The sequence below is a fragment of the Poecilia reticulata genome, chromosome 10 (assembly GCF_904066995.2).
Source record: "Poecilia reticulata chromosome 10, P_reticulata-male-v2, whole genome shotgun sequence".
NCBI classification, from domain to species: Eukaryota; Metazoa; Chordata; class Actinopteri; order Cyprinodontiformes; family Poeciliidae; genus Poecilia; species Poecilia reticulata.
The window spans coordinates 13,609,158-13,631,774 of record NC_088839.1 but is presented as its reverse complement, the minus strand read 5'-3'; the positions used below and the strand labels follow the sequence as shown (position 1 = coordinate 13,631,774).

Here is a 22,617-nt window from a genome sequence, read left to right as displayed (position 1 = left end):
TCAATAGCTGCTTTGTTGAGGAGAAGTCAGGGGCTTTCAAGCGTTTAGCATCAACAAATTGAATTACACCGAGAATTTAGATAATACAAATCAGTTATTGTGTTACGATATAGTAATAGTAATTACTGCAGTTTTTATTTGAAATTAATCTATGAAAAGTGGGATGATAGGAAGGTTTGGGAAGGTAACATTACCCAAATAGTCAGGCAACGTGTTTTCTTGTCGTTGACTAGGAAAAAAACGACTAGTCAAAACATTTCTCTGAAACTGTTATTTATAAGAAGGCAAATTGACGACCAACGTGCAATCCCCAAAGTCCGAGGAGATGGCGAGTTCAGTGGGAAATGTGGCCGACAGCACAGGTTGGTTGTTTCACATAGGGCTAACAGCTGCTAGCATTACTGTTTAAGATGACTTAGAACCGTTAAAGCGTGCTTAACTTGGAAAAACATAAACTATTAAAGTCGATTGGGTGCTCCTTAAACTGTGTTTTAGCTACGGCGGCATTTTAATTATTTCTTAACACTATGTTTTAGGGATTTAACAAAGGAGGCCCATTGTCATATTAGCATCTTTTAGCAGCGTTTGTAACGCATTTTATTTTCTGAATGTGCGCTGAACAAATATGAAATTTAACTCTGTGATACATGTTTATTATTTACGAAAGTCGCCTTTAAAATATATATATATATATATATATATATATATATTTTTTTTTTTTTTTTTTTGCTCGAATGTTGAAATGGAGTAAATTTAAGGACGTGATATTTTTCTGTATGTCAAAAACTGCGTCCTAAATTTAACATTGGGGATGTTTTATCGAGAGTCCGATTTTCACCCATAGCGGCATCTGCTGCTGAGTTTTGCTGATAAAGCTAGCTGACAAAAGGCAGCACTGTGTGGCGCAAATGCTGTACTGGTGTTAATTTCTTCACCCATCAAACCCATGTTTTTAAAACCAAAAGTTATATTTTGAAGTTGAGCTATCATTGAAGAATTTGCATCATTTTGTTAACTTATTGTGTTTGTACAGTTATTAAAGATGCCTTGGTTACGTATGAAAGTATTACATAATTGTCGCCAAAGGATACAGCCGTGGTATCTTTCACATTTAATAGATTTGTCGAGCAAGAATTGCAAGTGTTTATGGTTCTGCTCCTCCCTGCTAAGCCAGTTTGCATTTCACGTAGGTATTATGGGAGTAATGTAACATGTTAGACGAGTCGCAATTACGTAATCGTCTTAGAAATACCTGCTCCTGGATTTTAATTCAGCCACCAAAGACCATGTTTGGACATTTCAATTAAAACTGCCTAGTTTTTGTACATCTTTAACATTTTTTGCATAAAATCAGAAACTCTTATTTAATGAAAAGCGAGATGAGGTTGGATAATCATCTAATTTCTTAATTTTTGTAACACGCCTCAGCCTCCATCAAAGAACCTGCAGCACATTTTTTATCTATGAAGCTATGAATATTTGTAAAACTGAGTGGAAAATATTTTCCCTGCACATTATCCTCCCCCCCCCCCCCCCTATTTGTTTCATCTCACACATTTTCATGTTTTTTTTGTTAAATACTTTTCTGTTTTATTCAATAAAAACCTTTTTTTTTCTTTGGTCATTACAAATATCTTGGTCCTGATAAATCAGCACTGCTATACTGATGCCGTCTCATTCAAAGGTTTATTAACCTACTGTGTTGACATTCATTAAATGCATGAAATGTACATGAATGCTCAATTACAGCCTCGCATTTCATCTCATTAAATTATCAGGTTTGATTTTTTTGTGATCCAATTGAGGCTTTTCAAATCTTTGCATTGTTACTGCTTTATTTAACTTTTTTTTTATCAGTTCCTTCAGTTGAGTTCATTTTATATTTTATAATGAAAACATTCTCATTCTTTTGTTTTCATTTGTCTGATTTCATTCCTTCCATCACCTCTAACGTGTTGTTTTCCCCCCTCGGCTTGTGTTGGTGCTCCAGAACCAACAAAACGTATGCTTTCCTTCCAAGGGTTGGCCGAACTGGCGCACCGGGAGTACCAGTCAGGAGATTTTGAGGCAGCTGAGCGCCACTGCATGCAACTATGGAGGCAGGAGCCTGATAACACAGGCGTGTTATTGCTTCTGTCCTCCATCCACTTCCAGTGCCGAAGACTTGACAGGTATCACTTACCTAGCGCCTTGGCGCACACTGAACATGCGGTGTGGTGGTAGCTGACGACAATGGGGCTTCTTGGTTTGTCGTACACGCAACTAAACTGGAAAAAAACTCTGAAAATACTGAGTTGCTCCGTTTCATACTTTTCCATTTTGGTTGTGTACGGCACTTGTGATGAAGGGTGAGGGTTCTGGGAGTTGATGCTCTAACGATGTCTTGCTTTTCACAATTTTTAAACTAAGACCTTCATCAGAATGTATTGATGGCAGGATAAAACATTCACACAGTTTACAGCACTACTATTTTTTTTATTTGTCATTTTGCCTCCATAAAGACAAACAGTGGGAGTTTGATAGTGCAATAAGTTTCACGCTGTTGTGATTATGCTCCGTCCTGTCAGTAAAAAATTATATCAGATTCACACTTTCATTGGCATCTCATTAAATGAATATGTTTGATAGGTTTCTGATTTCAGCCAGTTCAGGTCTACAGTGGTTGAAAATTGAGTTACTGGTCAGAGGCTGTCGATGCAGATTAAACTAAGTCAAAGTTCTGCCCCCCTAACAAATCCCAGTTCTCTTTCCATTTCCTTGTTTTTCTTTCCTATTCTTCAAACTAATTTGCTGAGCTTGTCACAACTTAAAAAAAGGGGAGTGAAAGCAGCTTCAATTATCTCACTTGGGTGTTTCAATAGAACAAACTGTCAATGTTGGGCTTCTAAGGGCTTGGTTGTACCACTTCAAGACAAGTGTCTTCCTGTCTCTTGTTCACTGCTGTTTTTGCCCAAAGCCGCTGGAATGTAACTGTCTGCCCATTTTGCTTTGCTCCCAAGGTCTGCCCACTTCAGCACCTTGGCCATCAAACAGAACCCGATGCTTGCAGAGGCCTACTCCAACCTCGGGAATGTGTACAAGGAGCGCGGGCAGCTGCAGGAAGCCATAGAGCACTATCGCCACGCGCTGAGGCTGAAGCCGGATTTCATTGATGGCTACATCAACCTGGCAGCAGCCCTGGTGGCTGCAGGAGATATGGAGGGGGCGGTGCAGGCTTATGTGTCTGCATTACAGTACAACCCGGTAAATAAAAGCAACATTTCTGTTGCCCTAGAATGTAATTGCTGATTTTTAGCCGAGTTCTAAAAACTGAAATCTGTCCACCTCCCCAGGATCTCTACTGCGTGCGTAGTGACCTTGGGAATTTGCTGAAGGCTCTCGGGCGTTTGGAAGAGGCTAAGGTATGTTGCAGTGGGTTGGCTCTGACATATCTGTGTTGTTCTTTTTGTTTTAGATTATATTGCTTTTTGTTTCTGTTTGAAGTGTACACTAAGACCATATAGTTGCTCTTCATATTACCCTTTTATACATTTTAAATCACATACAAATTCCCTTTGAGTAATGCCACCAGCTAAGACGGAAAACAATCAGTGAGCTTCTCAACCAGTCTTAGCAAAGTCCTTTAGTAAATATTGGACTGGAACCAGTAAGCATCCATATGAGGCAATCAGGTTTTAACGACAGGACAAAAAAAATCCTGATGATTCCCTCTAGACAGCCTCATTTTGTTTTTCAGTAACTTTCACACATCTGTCCATACAATATGATTTTAGCCCCACTACCCTTTGCTGTACACTGACCTTTTAGCCAAGGTCAGCCCCCTGCCCTTTCAGGAAGAAAGGCTGGAGTTTTTAAATTCACCCAACACATCCAACCTCGGCCGGGCATTTTCATGTAGTCCTGACTGGAGGGAAAATGCTGGCTCGGTCTTGGAAGTAAACATGAACTGATGAGAAGCTAGGTTATCTTCTTGAAGTGCAAAAGATAAGATGGTTTATAACCTAATTGCTATACTCCTATTTTGTATGTAAACTACTGAATGATTGTATCTTTTCATGTTGCTTTGCTGTCAGTTCAGTCGCTGTCAGTGTGTGGGGGAGGGGGTTTCTTCTCCCCCCTAGAGTCACCACATAACTTTGTCTCATGAAAAATTGTTCATTCTAGGGGGTGGCAACCTTGGTGGGGGTTCAAATGTGGAGGCACGGAGTTGTCCTGCCGGTTACAGGCCATCTTATTTCGTGCTAGAGGGGGGTAACGGAGTGGGGAGGAGCACCGGGGAGTCACAACCTCCTCCGCTCTGTCGCTCCGCCCCCCGCGCGCTTGCTAAGGTTTGGTGGGGTTTACGCGCTCCGAGCTGTCTTCCTGACCAATCGGCTTCATCTAGTCTGCACTCCAGCACACTCGCACTCATTTATTTGTGTACGCAATCAGTTATTATAGATCATAGCTGACGATTAAAATTTAATACAGAAGGTTATCTGTTCGGATAACCACTACACTTAGATGCATTTTTAATGGGGCAGGTCTCTAGTTAAAATGGCGGCTGTAGGGTCAAGCAGACAGCTCATTATCTGTACTCCACCGCCTGCGTCAGATGCTTGGTTAGAAAGACAGAAACGTGCGCAGCAACTGCGATGACCTCTTTATTTCAGAACTGTGGAGACTTCTAGATACAATTAATCCACAGACCTTTTTTCTCCACCCATTGGCCAGGATTCAGGAAAGCAGGCCAGGATAAGGAAATCAAAATATTTCATGAAAATGCTAGAAAGCAAAAAACAAGTAATAAATCATTTTCTTTCCCTTTTTTAAAAAAAATATGTAATAATATTCCCAAAGAAATGGGATCAGTTCATTTGGGAAAGATCAAGCCAGTAGCTGCCCTCCTGTAAGTTGATGTAAAAGCTAATTTGAAGGCTAACTGGGAAGTCTGACCATATGTCGCTGATTAACTGTTCACATGAAAGCCTTTCTTCCCTCCCACTTACCCTGTTAGCGCTCCTTTTTGTTTCCTTTGAAATGCTACATTCATTGCATGACTGAAAACTAGGATTAGCATTATGGTTTTTTTTTTCTGTTGTGTTTTGGTGTTTTATTTCCATATTTTAAAAGAATGTATTGTTTGGAACCTTTTACTAACGATCTTGTTTTCTGATTTTGTCTCTTTTGGTTTTTTCCACAACTGATACTGTTATTTAGAAGGTTTCAGGTGGGTGACACTATTCCTGCGTAGGTGCCTGGCGGAAAGGAACACTAGGGCAGCCTCAGTCCTCTCCTCTTCTTCCAGCCAGCTGCGACCGCCACTCTGACAAAGTCCAAAAATATGGTAACGGGTTTGTAAATGCCAACAAAAGAAAAACCACCTCTCTCCATGCTTGAGCTCCTCTGTCTTGTGGCTTCCTTTGAAGAGCAAAAAGAAACAAAAGTAACATAATTTACAGTAAGCATTTCTTAAAATAAGCTCTACTAATTACCCATTTTTACACTATATAAAAAGAAAACTTGGATATGGAAGCTATAATCGTGTTTTTTATTTAAAAAAGAAAGCAAGTAAGAACCCTCTAACTCTTACATATTGGTTATTTTTCCTGTTTTATTTTGTTTTTTCCTTCTTTATTTGGAGTTTCAGCGTTCTGATGATGCAGATAGTTGCGCTGTGAGTCTGCAGTAGCGCAGGGGCTGCGCAGCGTTACCCTTCAAGCAACCAAAATGGCGGAACGCGCAAGCATGCTCACCCTTATCCCCTTCATTCCCTTTGGCCTGTTGGTTGTGGACCTCTCCCCACTCAAACCAGCCTCGCCCCCGAGTGCACCCAAATTTTCAGTCATATTTGGCTCAATGAGAGACTTTTGTCTCTTAGATTAAATATTTCTAATAATCTTTTTCCGTGTTTATTTCTTCTCCTTTTTTAACACTCTCTTTCTGATATTCTTGAGCCTTAAAACATTTTGCCCCTAGTTTATTTCTGAATCCACATTTGGCCCTCTTCTTTAACCTGGCCAACCTTCCGGGTGCCAAGCGTGGGCTAGTCTGGTGTTGCAGTTCCTCTGCAGGGGTTGGTGGTCTGCAGCTGTCCCACCTGGCCAAAAAGCAAGCGCAGCAGCAGCAAAGTAACACCTTTGCCAGGCGCAAGGTCATTGCAAGCAGCGATAAGCGGTGCATTGTGGTTGTGGCAGTAGAGCCACGCGGTGCGCTGGCGAATGTTGCGCATGCTTTACAGGGACCATCACCTGCACTAACTGGCCAGCATCCACGGTTGTGAAGTTTATGCCACCATGCATACTAGGTTATTTTTTCATTCCATCTATTGAATGTAATACTGTAATGTGCAAATCCCTTCTACAAATAATTAATATGCCACTACATTTTTAAAATGTGGTCATAACTGCAGGATGAGGGCCTACGTGTAGGTGTTGGTTGGATCCGCGCAGCGTAGGAAAAAGCAAGGCAGCTTTGCGCGGCAGACTTTTGCGCCAGCGTGCCCATGCTGCAGACTCACTTTTTGCCTACATGGAGAACGGACACTAATTTTCTTTTCTCTGCCCTTTTTGTTTTTTCTTACTTTTATTCTCAACCTATTTTATTTTACAATCCCTCCCCTGCTCTACCTTTTGTCCTCTTTCCTGTGGTTTTCATTGTAAATCCACTGAAGGCTTGCTACCTGAAAGCCATTGAGACTCAGCCCAACTTTGCAGTGGCTTGGAGCAACTTGGGTTGTGTGTTCAATGCCCAAGGAGAAATATGGCTTGCCATTCATCATTTTGAAAAGGTAACTATAATTTATTGTATTAAGGTGTCCAGACAGGCTTCTAAAGGGACGTTTTTTGTAGAAAATGCAAATCCAATCTGACATATTTTGTCAGAATTTATGTATATTTTTTAAGCGCATTTCTTTTCTAATTTTAGGCAGTGACTCTGGACCCAAACTTCCTTGACGCGTACATCAATTTGGGCAATGTTCTGAAAGAAGCCCGCATCTTTGACAGGTGAATTTAATAGATCACACAAATCTGGTCTTACTTTCTAAAAACAAAACTTTCTCTAAAACCTTAGGCTCTAAACTGATAACCATTCTTTTTTTCTTTTTTTTTTAAGTGAAAATTTTTCCTAATCCACCAAAACGTCAATATTTTTTAATTGTTTACACACCAGCACTGGAATTTCTGCTATCTTAGAGGTATTTTCAAAGACTTGGAAGATATGAACTGGTACTATTAAAAACCTGACCAGAAGTTTCCAACCTGTTTAACAATACAAGGCATATTTGGATCATTTTTGTCAGCACTTAACATATAGATGTAACATAGACTGTTGCAGAGCAGACGTTTAATGATGACCTGTGTGGTTTCAGAGCTGTGGCTGCCTACCTGAGAGCCCTGAGTCTGAGCCCTAACCATGCTGTCGTCCATGGCAACCTGGCCTGTGTCTACTATGAGCAGGGCCTCATTGACCTTGCTATTGACACCTACCGCCGCGCTATTGAGTTGCAGCCCCACTTTCCTGATGCCTACTGCAATTTGGCCAATGCCCTGAAGGAGAAAGGAAATGTAATTTGCCCTTCACTTGCACTTCAAACTGTTTTTGCTCCTACTTGCACCAGTCAGCAATTGTTAAATACTTCCTGTCGTGGTCAGGTTTCTGAAGCTGAGGAGTGCTACAACACAGCATTGCGTCTGTGTCCAACTCACGCCGACTCCCTTAACAACTTGGCCAACATAAAGCGTGAGCAGGGCAACATCGAAGAAGCTGTTCAGCTTTACAGAAAAGCCTTGGAAGTAAGTTTTTTTGTTGTGAACTTTTTTGATAGGAAAGTGAACACCGTCACCTAATGGTGTTTTTCTTTTCCCATATTTGTCCTTCAGGTGTTCCCAGAGTTTGCTGCAGCTCACTCTAACCTGGCCAGTGTCCTGCAGCAGCAGGGCAAACTCCAGGAGGCCCTCATGCATTACAAGGAGGCTATAAGGTTTGTATTTACAATAAACTACAGGCATATTTAGAGATACCGTTTTCTGTTGCTGTGGCAAAAGATGTATATTCCCATATTTTATGCAACTTATCAGTCAACTCCTGTACTAAACGCTGCTTTACTTTTAGGATCAGCCCCACATTTGCTGACGCCTATTCCAACATGGGCAACACGCTGAAGGAAATGCAGGATGTCCAGGGAGCGCTGCAGTGCTATACTCGTGCCATTCAGATCAACCCTGCCTTTGCTGATGCTCACAGCAATTTGGCCTCTATCCACAAGGTTGGGGGTGTTTTCTGGTTTTAGTGTTTGGTGTTGCAGTTTGATGCCTGTACAATTGTTTTCAAACACAAAAACAACTATACATAAAGAATTCAAATTAAACCCCACCTTGCTTTTAAACAAACCTATTGATGTGTTAATTAGGATTCTGGAAACATCCCAGAAGCCATTGCATCTTATCGAACAGCCCTAAAACTCAAGCCAGACTTCCCTGATGCTTATTGCAACTTGGCTCATTGCCTGCAGGTTTGTATGATCTTGTTTATTTTACAATCTAGTTAAATTTAGCATTGACAACTTTAAATGTAAATTTCTCTTGCTTCTCTATTTCTATTTATTTTTTTTTTCCTTCCTTGCTTTCTCAGATTGTGTGTGACTGGACTGATTACGACGAGCGCATGAAAAAGCTCGTTAGCATCGTGGCTGACCAGCTGGAAAAGAACCGCTTGCCCTCGGTGCACCCCCACCACAGCATGCTGTATCCTCTGTCTCACGGCTTCCGCAAAGCCATAGCCGAGCGCCATGGAAACCTTTGTCTGGACAAGGTACTCGCAATGATCAAAGCAAGTAACGTTTAAATTATATTTTTGGGTGGTGGTGATGGATGGGCCAGTATGTTGGGGAGGTAAGAAATCAGCTAGGCTTAATGTAAATAGAAAAAAAAGCAGAAGGGGCTGGTGGTGAATTGGTTGCTTGCTATGGAGGAAGATTTAAACGAAGGTTGTGGATTCTATTTTTTTATTGATTCTCGGGAAAATTTGACTCGTTCTTTGTAGAGCTTTCTCCCCTGCTCTGTTGGTTTGTTCACACTTTCTTACTCCACAGATTAATGCACTCCACAAACCTGCCTTTGAGCATCCTAAAGATCTGAAGAGCAGCGGCGGTCGCCTGCGCATCGGTTATGTCAGCTCCGACTTCGGCAACCATCCGACCTCTCATCTGATGCAGTCCATCCCCGGAATGCACAATCCTGAAAAGTTTGAGGTGCAATCTTTTTTTGTTTTGTTTCAGTATTCTTTATCATACTTAACTTTATCATATGTTCAGCAGCTATGTCTATCAATTTACTACAACAGCTAGATTCTAAAATGTTAGTTTTCCGTTTTCAAAGGTTTTCTGCTACGCTCTTAGCCCTGATGATGGTACCAACTTCCGTGTGAAAGTGGTTGCAGAAGCTCATCATTTCACAGACCTTTCTCAGGTAACCTTTCTGAGCTGGAGAGTACTTTTAGGTTTTAATCAAGATAAAAGTGGGACAAAAAAGGAACTCTATTCCCTGTTCCGTTACCTAAAAGGTGGCATCAATCTGTCCATCAGTCTTTCAGTCATCTATTTTCTTTCTATTTATCCTATCGTCATCCTTATCATTATTCCATCTGTGTTTGCTTACCATTCAATCTGTCTTTGGATTATGCAAGTTTTATATCGACTGTCTCACCCAGGTAGAAAAGCTTGAAACAAGTTGATTGTAAAACATATTTGCACATATAATTGTCCTTTGTTTTCAGATTCCTTGCAATGGAAAGGCAGCTGATCGTATTCATCAGGATGGAATCCATATTCTGGTCAACATGAACGGATACACCAAGGGAGCGCGGAATGAGCTGTTTGCCCTTCGCCCCGCCCCAGTTCAGGTGAGCCTCTGTCAGATATTCCTGTAGTGGAAAAGGAAAAAAAAAAAAAGGAACATAATTCCCCAGCTTTCCTTATGTTAGTTATTTTTGGCCTTGGGGGAGAAAAAAAAAAGCTCAAACGGTTGTTTCTCCGCATTGAACAGGCGATGTGGCTCGGTTACCCTGGAACCAGCGGCGCTCCGTTCATGGACTACATCATCACTGACGAGGAGACGTCTCCTGTTGAAGTAGCTGAACAGTACTCTGAAAAACTGGCCTACATGCCCAACACCTTCTTCATTGGAGATCATGCCAACATGTTCCCTCACCTCAAGGTCTGTGACACACCCCATTGTTGCCACAGCTCTTATTGTTCTGTCATAGAGAAACCATCTAAACGATTCTTCATCAACTCCGCAGAAAAAGGCAGTCATCGATTTCAAATCGAACGGGCACATCTTTGACAACCGGATTGTCCTTAACGGCATCGATCTGAAGGCTTTCTTGGACAGTCTGCCGGATGTCAAAGTGATAAAGGTGTGTTTTAAAATAAATAAATAAATAAATGAACATTGCAAAATAAATTCACAGTGTTGCATACTGTGTTAAAAATTTGAAGTTAAAACTTTCCTTTGTGGATCAGATGAAGTGCGACAACAACCAGGAGCCGGCTGCTGGAGACACAAACGGAGCCCTGTCCATGCCTGTGATTCCCATGAACACTGCAGCAGAGGCCATCATCAACATGATCAACCAAGGCCAAATCCAGGTCACCATTAATAACTTCACAGTCAGCAACGGCCTGGCCACCACACAGGTACGACTGCTGGGCTGGGCACAAAACAAAAGTATTGTTAAGATTTAGGGCATTATGGTATATTAATGCTTCAGCTCTTACTTAACAACAATTGCCTAATTTAACAGTTGTAGGGAAATGTTTTTTTTTTTTTTTTTTACAGGTCAGTTTTTAAATGTTTATTTTAATCAGTATCTCAGTGAATGTCTCAAAATATATTTTAGTTCTATAAACGCCATCCTTGGTACCAGAGACGCAACACTAGGTTTAGTTTGTCTCTGATCAAATCTAAAACGAGGTTTTCCCTTGACGCTTTGAGCCTTGTTGAACAAACTGAAGACAAAAGCAGTGAAGCAACACAGTTTTGCTTCAAATTGCAGATCAATAATAAAGCCGCAACCGGGGAGGAGGTGCTGCGGACCATTGTGGTAACGACCCGTTCCCAGTACGGTCTCCCTGAGGACTCTATTGTCTACTGTAACTTCAACCAGCTCTACAAGATCGATCCTCCTACTCTTCAGATGTGGGCCAACGTGAGTTGAGTCGTCATTTTTAACAGCTCTGTGTTTCCTCTTGGCTTTCTAAAAAACCCACATTCATGTCGTCAATCTCCCTCGTTGCTGCAGATCCTGAAGCGCGTGCCCAACAGCGTGCTGTGGCTCCTTCGCTTCCCCGCTGTTGGCGAGCCAAACATCCAGCAGTACGCTCAGAACATGGGTCTGCCTGCGTCTCGCATCATCTTCTCCCCCGTGGCTCCTAAGGAGGAGCATGTGAGGAGAGGCCAGCTGGCAGACGTGTGCCTCGACACGCCTCTGTGCAATGGGCACACCACCGGCATGGACGTTCTCTGGGCTGGAACCCCCATGGTAACCATGCCAGGTGAGGAAAGCTCATTTGTTATAAGAATGACTTAATTATTGCCTTAAATAATGGCTTTGTTTCTGAAATATGTTTTTAATCAAACTTTCTTGCAGGTGAGACTCTTGCGTCCCGCGTGGCTGCCTCACAGCTGAGCTGTCTGGGCTGTCCAGAGCTGATTGCTCAAACTCGTCAGGACTACGAGGACGTGGCGGTCAAACTGGGATCTGACATGGAGTAGTATGTAGAGGGCTTTTCTGAGCACCTTTTTAATGGGGGGCAAGGGAGTTTTCTGTTATGTCTAACTTGTTTTATATTCTTACGTCCTGCAGCCTAAAAATGGTCAGAGCGCGCGTTTGGAAACACCGAATCTGCAGTCCCCTGTTCAACACCAAGCAGTACACAATAAACCTGGAAAGGCTCTACCTGCAAATGTGGGAACATCACAGCAACGGCAGCAAGCCAGACCACTTGGTCAAACACCAAACAGTGGAGACCAGTGAGACCGCCTGAACTGGAAACTATTTTCACCCTGATCAGCAGCATAGTTTGAACGGTCAGATTTCACTCGAGCTCCCTGCCCTTCAGTGACTGTTTCCATATTTCTCATTTACTCTAAAGGGGGGACTCTTGCGTTGAAGGAGCCCACACACACACGTTCACACTTGGACTCTCATTATGTCGTCATCGAGTCACACATCTGCTGAGCCAGATCTGAAGCCTGAGATATTTTCAGGCAATTTGTCTGAGACTCTTATATTGACACACTTGATGTACTTTGTGAGCATGAGAAGGTTGTGAATACCTTTATTTCCCTTCAGTACTTTTGGAACAGTGGATTTTCCTTTGAGTCCTGTCGTCGTGCGTACAGGACTAATCGCAGCTTGTGGAGAGAATGCACAGCCATCTTTAATTGTTTTGTTTAGACATGGATTAAGAGTGTTGTACGTTTTAAAACGGCGTTGTTGCTCCATTTAAATTGTGGGTTTCATCGGCTTCATCAAGCAATGAATGAGACTTAAATTGCGTCTGTTTTTTGTGTGTGTGTGTAAGCTGTTCTTAAATGGCTGCAACAAGTAAATGTGCAAGTTTTGAAACACTTCCTCGCACACAAAATGCCAATTTTTAATAATTTTGTCAAAAGATTTGTTCAGCAGGTGTTGTCCTATTTGATGTCAAACTGAGTTTGTCCTAATTGGACAAAAAATGAGTTTGGAAAGCACCTGATCATCTGTTAAAACATAAAAATGATATCTTGATAGATTTTGTTTTTTTTAACACAAGCCAGGATTTGGATTGGTAAGTATGTTCTAAACAGTTTTTGTTTTGTATTGTTTAACTGTATGCTGTCGGTGAAGCTGCAAGTCTCTACATATAATAAAAAATGGGGATTGAAACCAAAATGTTTTGTTCTGTTAGTCAATGCCAATAAGGGTTAAATCAGCAGGCACACAATAAATTCATACAAGAACGCTAATATATTTTTCTAAACACTACAGGGAAGATTTTGGTGCGTAAAACTTAAAACTATGACTGGAGACGAATACAGTGCAGTGTTTAAATATATATTTGTTACGAAGTCGACTTATGGAAGTTTAGGACTTTTAGTGTTTGGATCAAAATGCTGCATATCTATAAGTCTGCTGTGGAGAATGCGGTCTCTTCTGCCATTGTGGTAGCTGCATGAAAGCCAGGGACCTGAAAGGCTAAACAACCCAATGAGGAAGGCTGCTTCTGTTCTGGAATCTACTGTAGAACATCTGTAAGATTATTGTGCAAAGAAGGATTTTTCATAAAAAGCAAGAAAATGACGTATAACCCTGGTTATCCTCTTGATGAGACTTGCACAACGGTGTCTCGAGTAAGAGATTTCCTCACTGTAACCCTGACTATAAGACACCTTGCATCAGCATCTACAGTAATTCTTTGAGAAAAATCATGAGTTACAACTCCCTTAGTGGTGAATAAAGCAGTTTTGAAATTAAATGTAAAAATGATACAGGACCATGTGTAGGGGGGAAAAAAGTCACCCTCAGTTCACCATGCCCATGGCGGGAACATAGTGGTGGCAGAATCATGCTGGGGCAATGTTCTTGTTTAGTGGAGACGGAGAACATGTGCGGAGGCATTACTTGTGTGTTATAGATCAGTGATTCTTGAGAATAGAGACAAAACAGGTCCTATGGATAAGACACAAAATTTGAATAAAATATACACAAAATATCATTTTTTTCAAATATCTTACTGAACTAACCTGGGTCATGTGAGCACAACAATGAATGTTTTCCTGGTGTTCGCTGAATATTTTTTTATTTTAAACATTGTAGTCGGTGGATGATGCCTGTAAAATCCCTTGTCCAGGAGCAGAACTCAATACATTGTAATAATTTAAAACAATTAAAGAAATACTAAAATTACATACTACAATTGAGTATAAGTAGTCATATGAATAATTATAAAAGTATCAATAAATTGAATAAAAAATAATTTTGATATATTTTCTAACTCCATTGAAATTTGTCCCTAGTTTTTGTCAACACCGTCGGACATGAAAAGAATGTAAAAAAAAAATCAGGCACTATTGGGAGGCACCAGAACTTCTGAGGACCCCATGACCACTCCTTTCTCTTCCTTTGCTAAGAGGGCTAGTTAGCTCTGGTTAGCTTGTTATCCTTTAGTTTTATTTCTTCTTTTTATTCCTAAGTTGCTCGTCACAACCATGATGTGACAACACCATAACTGACAATTTACAAAACTTTGATGAAATTTTGTGAAATAAAAGCTTAATTTTGGCACACTATAAGATTTCATGGACCTGATGAGCTACAATATGGCCTCCTTCAGAATAACATCATATAAATTGAGGTAGTTTGGCATTTTGGCATTTCGTCATCTCCGTCAGATGTGAACTCCAGAGTTTTTCTGACTCTTTCAGTGAAATTGTTGACAAATCTCACTTAAATGTCCAATTAATTGATTTTAATGTATTTTACATAAATTGCATTACTTCACATGTATGAAGTTTTCATTTTACTCACTAGTTTGTCACCACCTTCAGTTCGGTGTCAACTCCGTCATGCACTGTCAACTCCATCAGATGGACTTTTTGTTGTTTTTTTTTTGTTTTAAATATTTTTTTTTGTTTCTTGAGAAGCATTTGTAAAATGAGTAAAAATATCACTAATAGGGTATTTAAAAAATCATTTTATATTTATTTTTATCAGATAGTGATGACAAAGTTCTGTCAGGTCGATTAAAAATTAAATTTTTTTTAAAAAATGTTGCAACTGGGAGCCTGCACCTTAGCATCTTTACATTTCCAAAACATTATTTGTCATATTTGCATACATAAGGTTGAGAAATAATTAAAAAAGGGAAAATTAAAACAAATTGTGTCCCTTTTCTCAAGAATCACTGTATATTAAAATATATTAAGCCATAAAAAAAATTTTTTCTCCTCTACTTGTCCATTTTGCTCGCACACACAACATGCTGTTGTGTTAAGAAATATTAAATTTTTTCACCAATAAGGATTAAATCACAGTTTACAGAATAGGTTGACTAAATAAAAAACTGGTCAACAAAACAAAGTAACATAAAATCTTTACGTCTATGTTTAAATGGAGCTGAAGACTGTTATCTTACGTGTTGCAGATGTACACGTGATGACGTGTTGTTTTAAACTTACTCTGATTGGTCAAGCGTCTTCCTGACGTCTGACGTAATGTTTTTCGCACGATTTAAATTTACAAAACGTTTTATTGCCAACCTGTTTCCGTCTCCATTTAATAACAGACGTGTCTGTGGTATCTCAATTATTGTGAGTTTTTCAATGTTTTTTGCTTTGAATGAATTCTACATTTCGGTGAAAAGTTTTCCTCATAGCTTTAGTATTATGACTGTTTAGTTATTGCTATGTTGCTAATGGAAATGCTATCATTTTCTTTCCCCGAAATGTGTGGCTGCAGGGCCTGTAGGCTACAGATGATAAACGATGGGTTTTAATTTCAACTGTTTTCTTAATATTATGTTGTATGCTATAAGTTCTTTATTGACACCGGCACTGGTTTTTTAAGGAGAGGGAAAGGAAATGAACGATGATCTCTGCAAGTCGTTTGACGGAGTTGCTAGAAAGATGGGCTGGCTGGATGAGGGACTGGAGTCGACTCAAAAAAAGGTTACCCTTTGAACATGGCCATCACGACCCACACGGCCTTAAGCAGTGTACACCATTTGATGAGTATTTGTGGGGTTTGTTTGTAGTTGATGAGCATGATCGGCAAGACGCGTAATGGTGGGACAAGTGGAGCTCCTAGCGAGTCCAGTGATGAAGAGTTTGACAATTGTGAGTGGTTTCTGTTTACATCCTTTTAATGATGCGAGTCCTGTTTTCTGTCAGATGTTAACTATTTTTATTATTATTATTTTTTTAGTTCTTATGAAAAACTTTACACCCAAAACAAAAATGAAGCCACAGAAACCAATCAGTGCTGCAAAGACACCCAGGTATGGCAAACACTGCAAAAGAAGCATTTTATTTATTTATTTTTAGTTTGGTTTTTTTTACAGTATGGAAAGCTTAAACTATTTTGGTATCTTAGCTCAAATGTTCCTCTGGTGAGCTCAGGTGATGAAGACGACTTTGAGACATGTAAGTCCGTTACTACTTTTGATTAAATGTACATCAGTCAGGTGTGGAACCATGCCTTTGTCTCATGTTTCTCTTGTTGACACTGAAGTTTTGCAGCAAATGAAAACCCCCACCGCCAAAGCCAGGAGTAGATGTGAAAGTGGCAGTGAAGACAGGTCAGTTTCTGACTTCATCTTTATGTAAACATGGCTTTGAAATGAAACGAGACACATCTTTACCCGTCCTCTCTTTTTCCAACAGCCTGAAAAACTTCATAGTGAACGATTTCTCATCTGATGATGATTTTCTTGAAACTAAGTCATCCTTGAAAGGTAATGTTTTTTTAAAATAGTTTTAGTTAAGATTTTACCTGTAACTATGGCATTCTTTTGAAATTTGAAGTTCAGTTTTGGTCACATCTGACCAAAGACTCAGTTTGCTGTGCCCTTTGCACGGATTCCAGCTAAACAAGACTTCTTATGGATTTAAAATCATTTATTTTTTTGTCTGGTTTGATTATTTGTTTGGTCACTTCCCTGAATATGCAGCAACATATTCTTACATTTTGATCTTATTGGAATCTCTTTTTTTTTTTTTTTTTTTTTTTCTGGGCAAGTTGAGTGAACTGATGAAATGAGATTGAGCAGCATTTGCAAGTTAATTATATACGTTTTCCATTTTGCAGTTCCTCAGAAGATCAAAACTCCAGCAGGGCAGCGTCCATTCAGAAGACCTCTCGCACAGTTGAACTCGCCTGTGTTTGTTAGCGACAGTGAGGACGACGATGAGGACAACATTATCGTAAGGAGTAGTTGGAAGACTCGTGACTCAAAGCCCAAACCTCTGCAAAGAGTTGAAAAGAGTGAAAACAAGCAGGACGAGAATCGTTCGCCATTGCTGCCCAGTTTATCTGACTTCCTCCGTCCTCCCAGTAACGCTTCGGCATTAACAACTTCACCCAAGCGGACGTTTTCAGCACCTTCCAGGCTGGAGGAGTCGAGCGATTCTGAGGAGGAGTTTGCATCCCTGTTGGAGAGGCTGAAAAAGAAAAACAATCTCACCAGCCCAAAGACCAGTAAAGGTAAAATCTTTGTTAAACTTTTGCATGCCTTATATCTGTTTCCTTCATTTTATTTAATTGAACTTATTTTATTTATTTTTTATTTTTTTTTATTTTTTTTTTTAGAATCTGAAACCAAGCTTGTGGTCTCAGCTCCTGCTGTGAAACCATTCACAACACCAAGCTCGAAACCGATCAAGGAGAAACCTCACGACGTAAAAACGCATGGAAAATCCTCCATTTTGAAGCCTAAAGTCAGTCAGACGGACCCCAGGCCCGCTGCTGTGAGCAGGTACGTCTTCCTTTGCCAGCAGCGAGCCTGCATGTTGCCTGCATGTTGCCTACTTTAAATGTCGTGTGTAGAGAGTTTTATCTGGACTTGTTCTTTCCAGGATTGCGGTTTGCAAGACCCCCGGCTGCTTTTTGGAGTCACTCACAGTTCCCGGCTCCATATACGGATCCATTTTCAGGAAGAATAAGGAAGAACTCACAAGCAAGCTGTACCAGCTCTACAACACCAGCGTGTTTGACAACAAGGTGATCTGAATCCAAACTTTTCTCTTGCTTCATTTTACATTCAGATGGAAGAAACGCCAGTGTTTAAGTGGTTGTGAATGCACACTTCAACAAGTATTTTTGTTAAATACATGCACACATACTCATTTCAGCAGGAGTACATTATTAAAATATTATAAGGAATAGCCTCTTTTGGCTTTGTCCACATTGGGATAATTGTGTGCATCAGAGGTGATGCTGTTTGCTGAAGTGCAAATGTTACATTTTGGTGTATATTAGGGCTTCATGACATCATAAAAATATTCCATGTTCATTTTATTCACGATAGAAATACAATGACTTGCAAAAAATTAGCAAATACTTAAATCTGTGGTGTTAATGTCTGTGTTCTTGGTTTAACTCATCTGCAGTCAGATCCTAGTTATTGACTATAATGGTAATGTTTCCATTAGCTGGCACCCTTAGCCTGTGCTGCTTAGTTATACCACCAGTCCTCACCACACCTAATAAACTATTAAAAACAAGAGATAAACTATGTGTTACTGTTTACTAATGCAGTAAACGGTACTAATCTGAGAGTAAAAAAGTGGAAGAACATGTTGAATATCATACTTTGAACATTGTTATTCATGATTTTCAGTGTTAACTTTATCGTATATTGATAGCTGTTTTTTTTTTTTTGTTTTTTTTTTCAGCTCCCAACCAACATGTCTGTAACCTGGAATAAGAAGATGCGGAAAACAGCGGGCTACTGCGTCACAGGACAGGAAAAAGGCGGAGGAAACCGCTACGCTCGCATCGAGCTGTCCGACAAAGTCTGCGACTCTGCAGGTGAGTCGCAGGTGACTCAGAATGCTCTGGTAGTGATGTCTGAAGACGAGAGAACATGTTGCCTCTTGGGCCGGTACCTGAATTCAGCGGTTTTTCCGCCCGTCTTAGATCGCCTCAGGGACACGCTGATCCACGAGATGTGCCACGCTGCCACGTGGCTGATAAACGGCGTGAGGGACGGACACGGAAACCTATGGAGGCTGTACGCACGCAAGTCCACGCTCATGCATCCTGAGCTGCCCATGGTGACGCGCTGCCACAGTTACGACATCAAGTACAAGTTCCAGTATCGGTGCACGCGCTGCCAGAATACGTAAGTCTGAATACTGATCAGGCTTTTCCCGACCAACGCTGATTTCCCGTCTGCTCTGACGTCTGACCTGCCATTTTTGATTGTGACTGATTCAGACTTTTTTTCCTCTAACATTGAGGCAACATTAGGTAAAGATTTATTCTGAAGTTACTTTGACAGAGTGGTTTACTTTTGAATCCAGCATCAAAAAAAGAGTAGTGGGAGTTTCTTGCTTTTGATGCATTTTAAGGAATAGAAATGTTCAATATTTGACCAGACGATCAAACAAATTTGGCCGATTTGTTCAAGACTGATCGGAGCAGCTCTAATTACCACCACTGAAGTAATTTTCTTTTTAATTGGTTTAAACCGTTCACCGCATATTCTCGTCAACTATCTTATTTTTCCTGATTCTTCGCAGGATCGGCCGCCACTCCAAGTCTCTGGACACGCAGAGGTTTGTGTGCGCGCTCTGCAAGGGTCAGCTGGTCTTACTGACGGCTTCGAAGCCACGCGCTCCCACGCCTTTCGCCACATTTGTCAAAGAGAATTATGGGAGCGTGAGGAAGGAACTTGCGGGGCAGAGCCACGCGGAAGTGATGCGGAAACTGAGCACCGACTTTGCCTCGAAGACCAAACTCGGTGAAAGCTGAATGAGCGGACCTCCTGAAAACGCTTTACCTCATTCGATGTTCTTACCTTTTCGGCCCACTGTGATACTTTTTTTTTTTTTTTCTTGTTGGTTGCTGTAACTGGAAATGTGAGCAAAAACGGCAACGTTTTCTGTCCACTATATTTTTTTTGTATTCAAGTTGATAGAACTGTCTCATGTCTTATCCTCTCTCTAGAATATGCTGGATGATTTTTTTTGCCAGTAATTTAACAATAAAAATTTGATACATGTAACGAATTTTATTTTATTTTTTGTTTTTCTTGCCACTAGTGGCCTTCTTCTGCAGTAGATCAGGGAGGAAAGAGTCGGAGAGAGAGAATGGCGGGAGACATGCAGCAAAGGCCTCGGGGTCAGAAGTCCAACTCTGGACGGCTGCATTGAGGACTAAAATAATGCCAAGACCCACAGTTGGCTATGAAAGTAAACTTGGGGATGTTTATTATACTCTGATTTTTTTTCTGAATTATTGATGTTAATATAAGTAAGTAATGAGTACTTACACGAGTAATGTTTTTACTCGCATGGAAATGAGTGTAACTGAAAGATATTTGTCTTGTTTTATTACCGTGACTTTATCAGGCAAATATTTACAGGTAGGATATAATATGTCTGCTCACAGGCAGCCCTGCTGCTCTTGACTGTCATTTAATGTAACCTAACAGAGCTGATCAAATGTGGATAAATGCAGCTTGCAATAATGAAATGCATATAAAAAAACAAGACTGCTTCACCATATTTATTTAAAATGTTTTAAATACTACTCTGCTACGTATTCACGCTTCAATTCACAATATGCAAAGCACTCAATTCGAAGGAGCAAAACCAAATGTATAGGAAACGTACAATATTCAGCGCTCTGGGGATTGGTAGGACGAGTGAGGAAGGTGTGTGTGTGTGGATCTGTGGAGCATCTTCCCTGATTGCGGTGGTGGCGCCTTTATCAGGCGCAGGCACAAATCCACAGGGAGTGCAGGGATGAGACGGCACTCCCCGTTTGTCCAAGTCAAGTTCTCCGCATTTCACTAAAATTGGCATAAAAAGGGCAAAAACGAAGAGCCCAGCAGAACTTGATCCACAAAGTCTGGCAAATAAAGCACTGGAATGTACTTGTCACCGTTTTTAGCAGGCACTAAGAAGTTTCAAACTGAATTTGGCATCGATGTGATTCTATGTTCCTTTTCAAAATCTGCAGCATGTTTAATTATATGACTTTAAAATCAAATACGATTGGTAATTTGGCTTTTCACCCGACCCGTCGTCTTCCAGTCCTACGTTTACTCCACTGTAATATATCACCGTGCAGTTTGATACGTTTTAGGTGACAATTATGGCACAACACAACAGTTAAAAGTTTTCTACATGACTGTATGAGCAGCATTACACACAAAGCGCTGTCCAGGCGTGACTCTGCATCGCCAGCCCCTCGGCCTTCAGTACAGGCAGGTTTTCTTCATGATGCGCAAGAACTCCTGCTCGTTCACTTCTCCGTCCCCGTCCCTGTCCGCTTCATCTATCATTTCCTGCGCAAACAGGATATGCAGAGGTAAATAAAACGATGTTTCATCGTGGGTGTTTTGTCGTGCGATGTGGCTCACCTGCAGCTCCTCGTCTGTCAGGTTTTCTCCGAGCTCTTTGGCCACTCTCTTCAGGTTCTTAAAAGAGATCTTGCCTGTTTCGTCGTCGTCAAACAGCCGGAACGCTTTGAGGATCTCCTCTTTGGAGTCTTTCTCAGCCTGAAAATTAAAGAGAGGAATGTTATTAGGAATTATCTACTGGAAAAGTACACCGAACTGGAAGGATCGAGGTCTCCAAACAGAAGTACTCTGTTGTGGTTTCCCCACTTATTGTCCAAAGAGTACTCTGTGTGGATTACCTTGCAAAACTATTCACATAGCTTAGTTTACCCCACATTTTGTCACATTATGACTACAAAGCTTCACTGGTTTAGATCAGTGTATTCAGTGTTAGAATGGACCAGTCAAAGTCCAAGCCTAAATCCAAGAGAGAATAGGAAGTGTGCTGAAGCTGCCCGATCTGACTGAGCTTGTAAAAACGACCAAAGCTGTTAAAGACAAAGAGTGATTATAATATAACAATAATTGTGAAGCAGATGTATAAATACAGCTGCTAGGCACTGTAAACCACACTATGTGCTTGCCTACCATTTTCTGTGTCATGATTGCCAGAAAGTCGGCGAAGGAGATCTTCCCCGTCCCATCCTTATCCACTTCTGCAATCATCTTCTTGATCTCCTCCTTCTTTGGTTCGAACCCCAGAGCTCTCATTGCGACCTGGGTCAGAATCAGAAACGACGCACTGGAGTAAAAAGCATTTTTACTCTTGTGTTTATGCTCAGAAAGACCTTTTACCTTGAGCTCCTTCACATCGATGTATCCAGAGCCATCGGTGTCAAACAGCTCAAAGGCCTCCCTGATCTCCTGCTTCTGCTCCTCAGTCAGCTCTGGCTTGGGAGTTGTCTTCTTGCGAGGAGGGGGCACTGGACCCTGTAGGGATGGCCTCTTGGCACTGGTTGCCTGTTTGGATTTCACAACAGGAAAATAAAACGGAAAAAGCTTTTCTTTTCTTTTTTTTTTCTTTTTTTGTACGTGTTTTTCACAAAACCAACCCAACAGCTCATATTCAGAAATTGTAGTTTAAAGACAAACGCATGAAGCCTGCCCCTCCAATAAAACCCTGATGTCACTTACCATTTATGTGTATTTTGACCAGCAGTTTACTAAAGGAAATGAGTGTTTTTCTTCTCCGCCTGTAAGGCCTCTGTCATAAAGCTTAGCCTGACACCTCCGGTTTTATTTTACACAAATATCAGCCATAACGTGGAGGGGAATCGCGTTTCTAGCTAATAACCTGCGCTCCAGCAGCTGTCACGAACTGGACAATTTTAACCCATTGTTTGCCAGCCGACGCGCGCACAGGTCTGTGGCCGCAGACTGAGAACCACGGCGAGGATGCTGAACGGAGCACACGGTGCAAGGAATCTAACGCACCGGTCGGGAAAAGAGCTGATTGGTTGTTGAAAATCACAGGGTACATAGGATGACAAAATGATTGTAAAGCATACAAAATAATAAAAAAAAAA

The 22,617-nt window shown here is 40.9% G+C and overlaps 3 protein-coding genes across 6 annotated transcripts; 2 read left to right on the top strand and 1 right to left on the bottom strand.

Annotated features, from left to right (window-relative positions):
• On the top strand, positions 1-12,918 carry ogt.1 (O-linked N-acetylglucosamine (GlcNAc) transferase, tandem duplicate 1). 4 transcript variants are annotated; one of them, XM_081611500.1, is made up of 22 exons: positions 1-362; positions 2,021-2,171; positions 3,000-3,243; positions 3,333-3,401; positions 6,653-6,769; positions 6,907-6,986; positions 7,352-7,547; positions 7,635-7,775; positions 7,863-7,963; positions 8,095-8,248; positions 8,393-8,494; positions 8,614-8,811; positions 9,074-9,232; positions 9,360-9,449; positions 9,757-9,882; positions 10,026-10,196; positions 10,282-10,398; positions 10,505-10,678; positions 11,038-11,190; positions 11,284-11,536; positions 11,632-11,755; positions 11,848-12,918. In XM_081611500.1, the coding sequence occupies exons 1-22, from the start codon at positions 326-328 to the stop codon at positions 12,026-12,028; spliced, it is 3,138 nt and encodes a 1,045-aa protein (XP_081467626.1). In that variant the 5' UTR covers positions 1-325; the 3' UTR covers positions 12,029-12,918. The 4 variants fall into 4 exon arrangements, with proteins under 4 accessions (XP_081467626.1, XP_081467625.1, XP_008418228.1 ...); XM_081611499.1 differs by having other exon boundaries at positions 1,991-2,171; XM_008420006.3 differs by having other exon boundaries at positions 2-362; positions 8,614-8,793.
• A 2,261-nt stretch (positions 12,919-15,179) lies between these two features.
• gcna (germ cell nuclear acidic peptidase) lies at positions 15,180-19,754 on the top strand. Its single transcript, XM_081611501.1, has 13 exons — positions 15,180-15,335; positions 15,592-15,692; positions 15,779-15,860; positions 15,949-16,021; positions 16,117-16,166; positions 16,255-16,321; positions 16,407-16,477; positions 16,831-17,226; positions 17,332-17,497; positions 17,598-17,742; positions 18,417-18,552; positions 18,661-18,865; positions 19,266-19,754. The coding sequence occupies exons 2-13, from the start codon at positions 15,606-15,608 to the stop codon at positions 19,495-19,497; spliced, it is 1,710 nt and encodes a 569-aa protein (XP_081467627.1). The 5' UTR covers positions 15,180-15,335; positions 15,592-15,605; the 3' UTR covers positions 19,498-19,754.
• A 484-nt stretch (positions 19,755-20,238) lies between these two features.
• Positions 20,239-22,461, bottom strand: cetn2 (centrin, EF-hand protein, 2). Its single transcript, XM_017307280.2, has 5 exons — positions 22,226-22,461; positions 21,887-22,051; positions 21,680-21,808; positions 21,113-21,250; positions 20,239-21,037 (listed from the first exon to the last, which is right to left on the bottom strand). The coding sequence occupies exons 1-5, from the start codon at positions 22,226-22,228 to the stop codon at positions 20,948-20,950; spliced, it is 525 nt and encodes a 174-aa protein (XP_017162769.1). The 5' UTR covers positions 22,229-22,461; the 3' UTR covers positions 20,239-20,947.
• Positions 22,462-22,617: the final 156 nt, after the last annotated feature.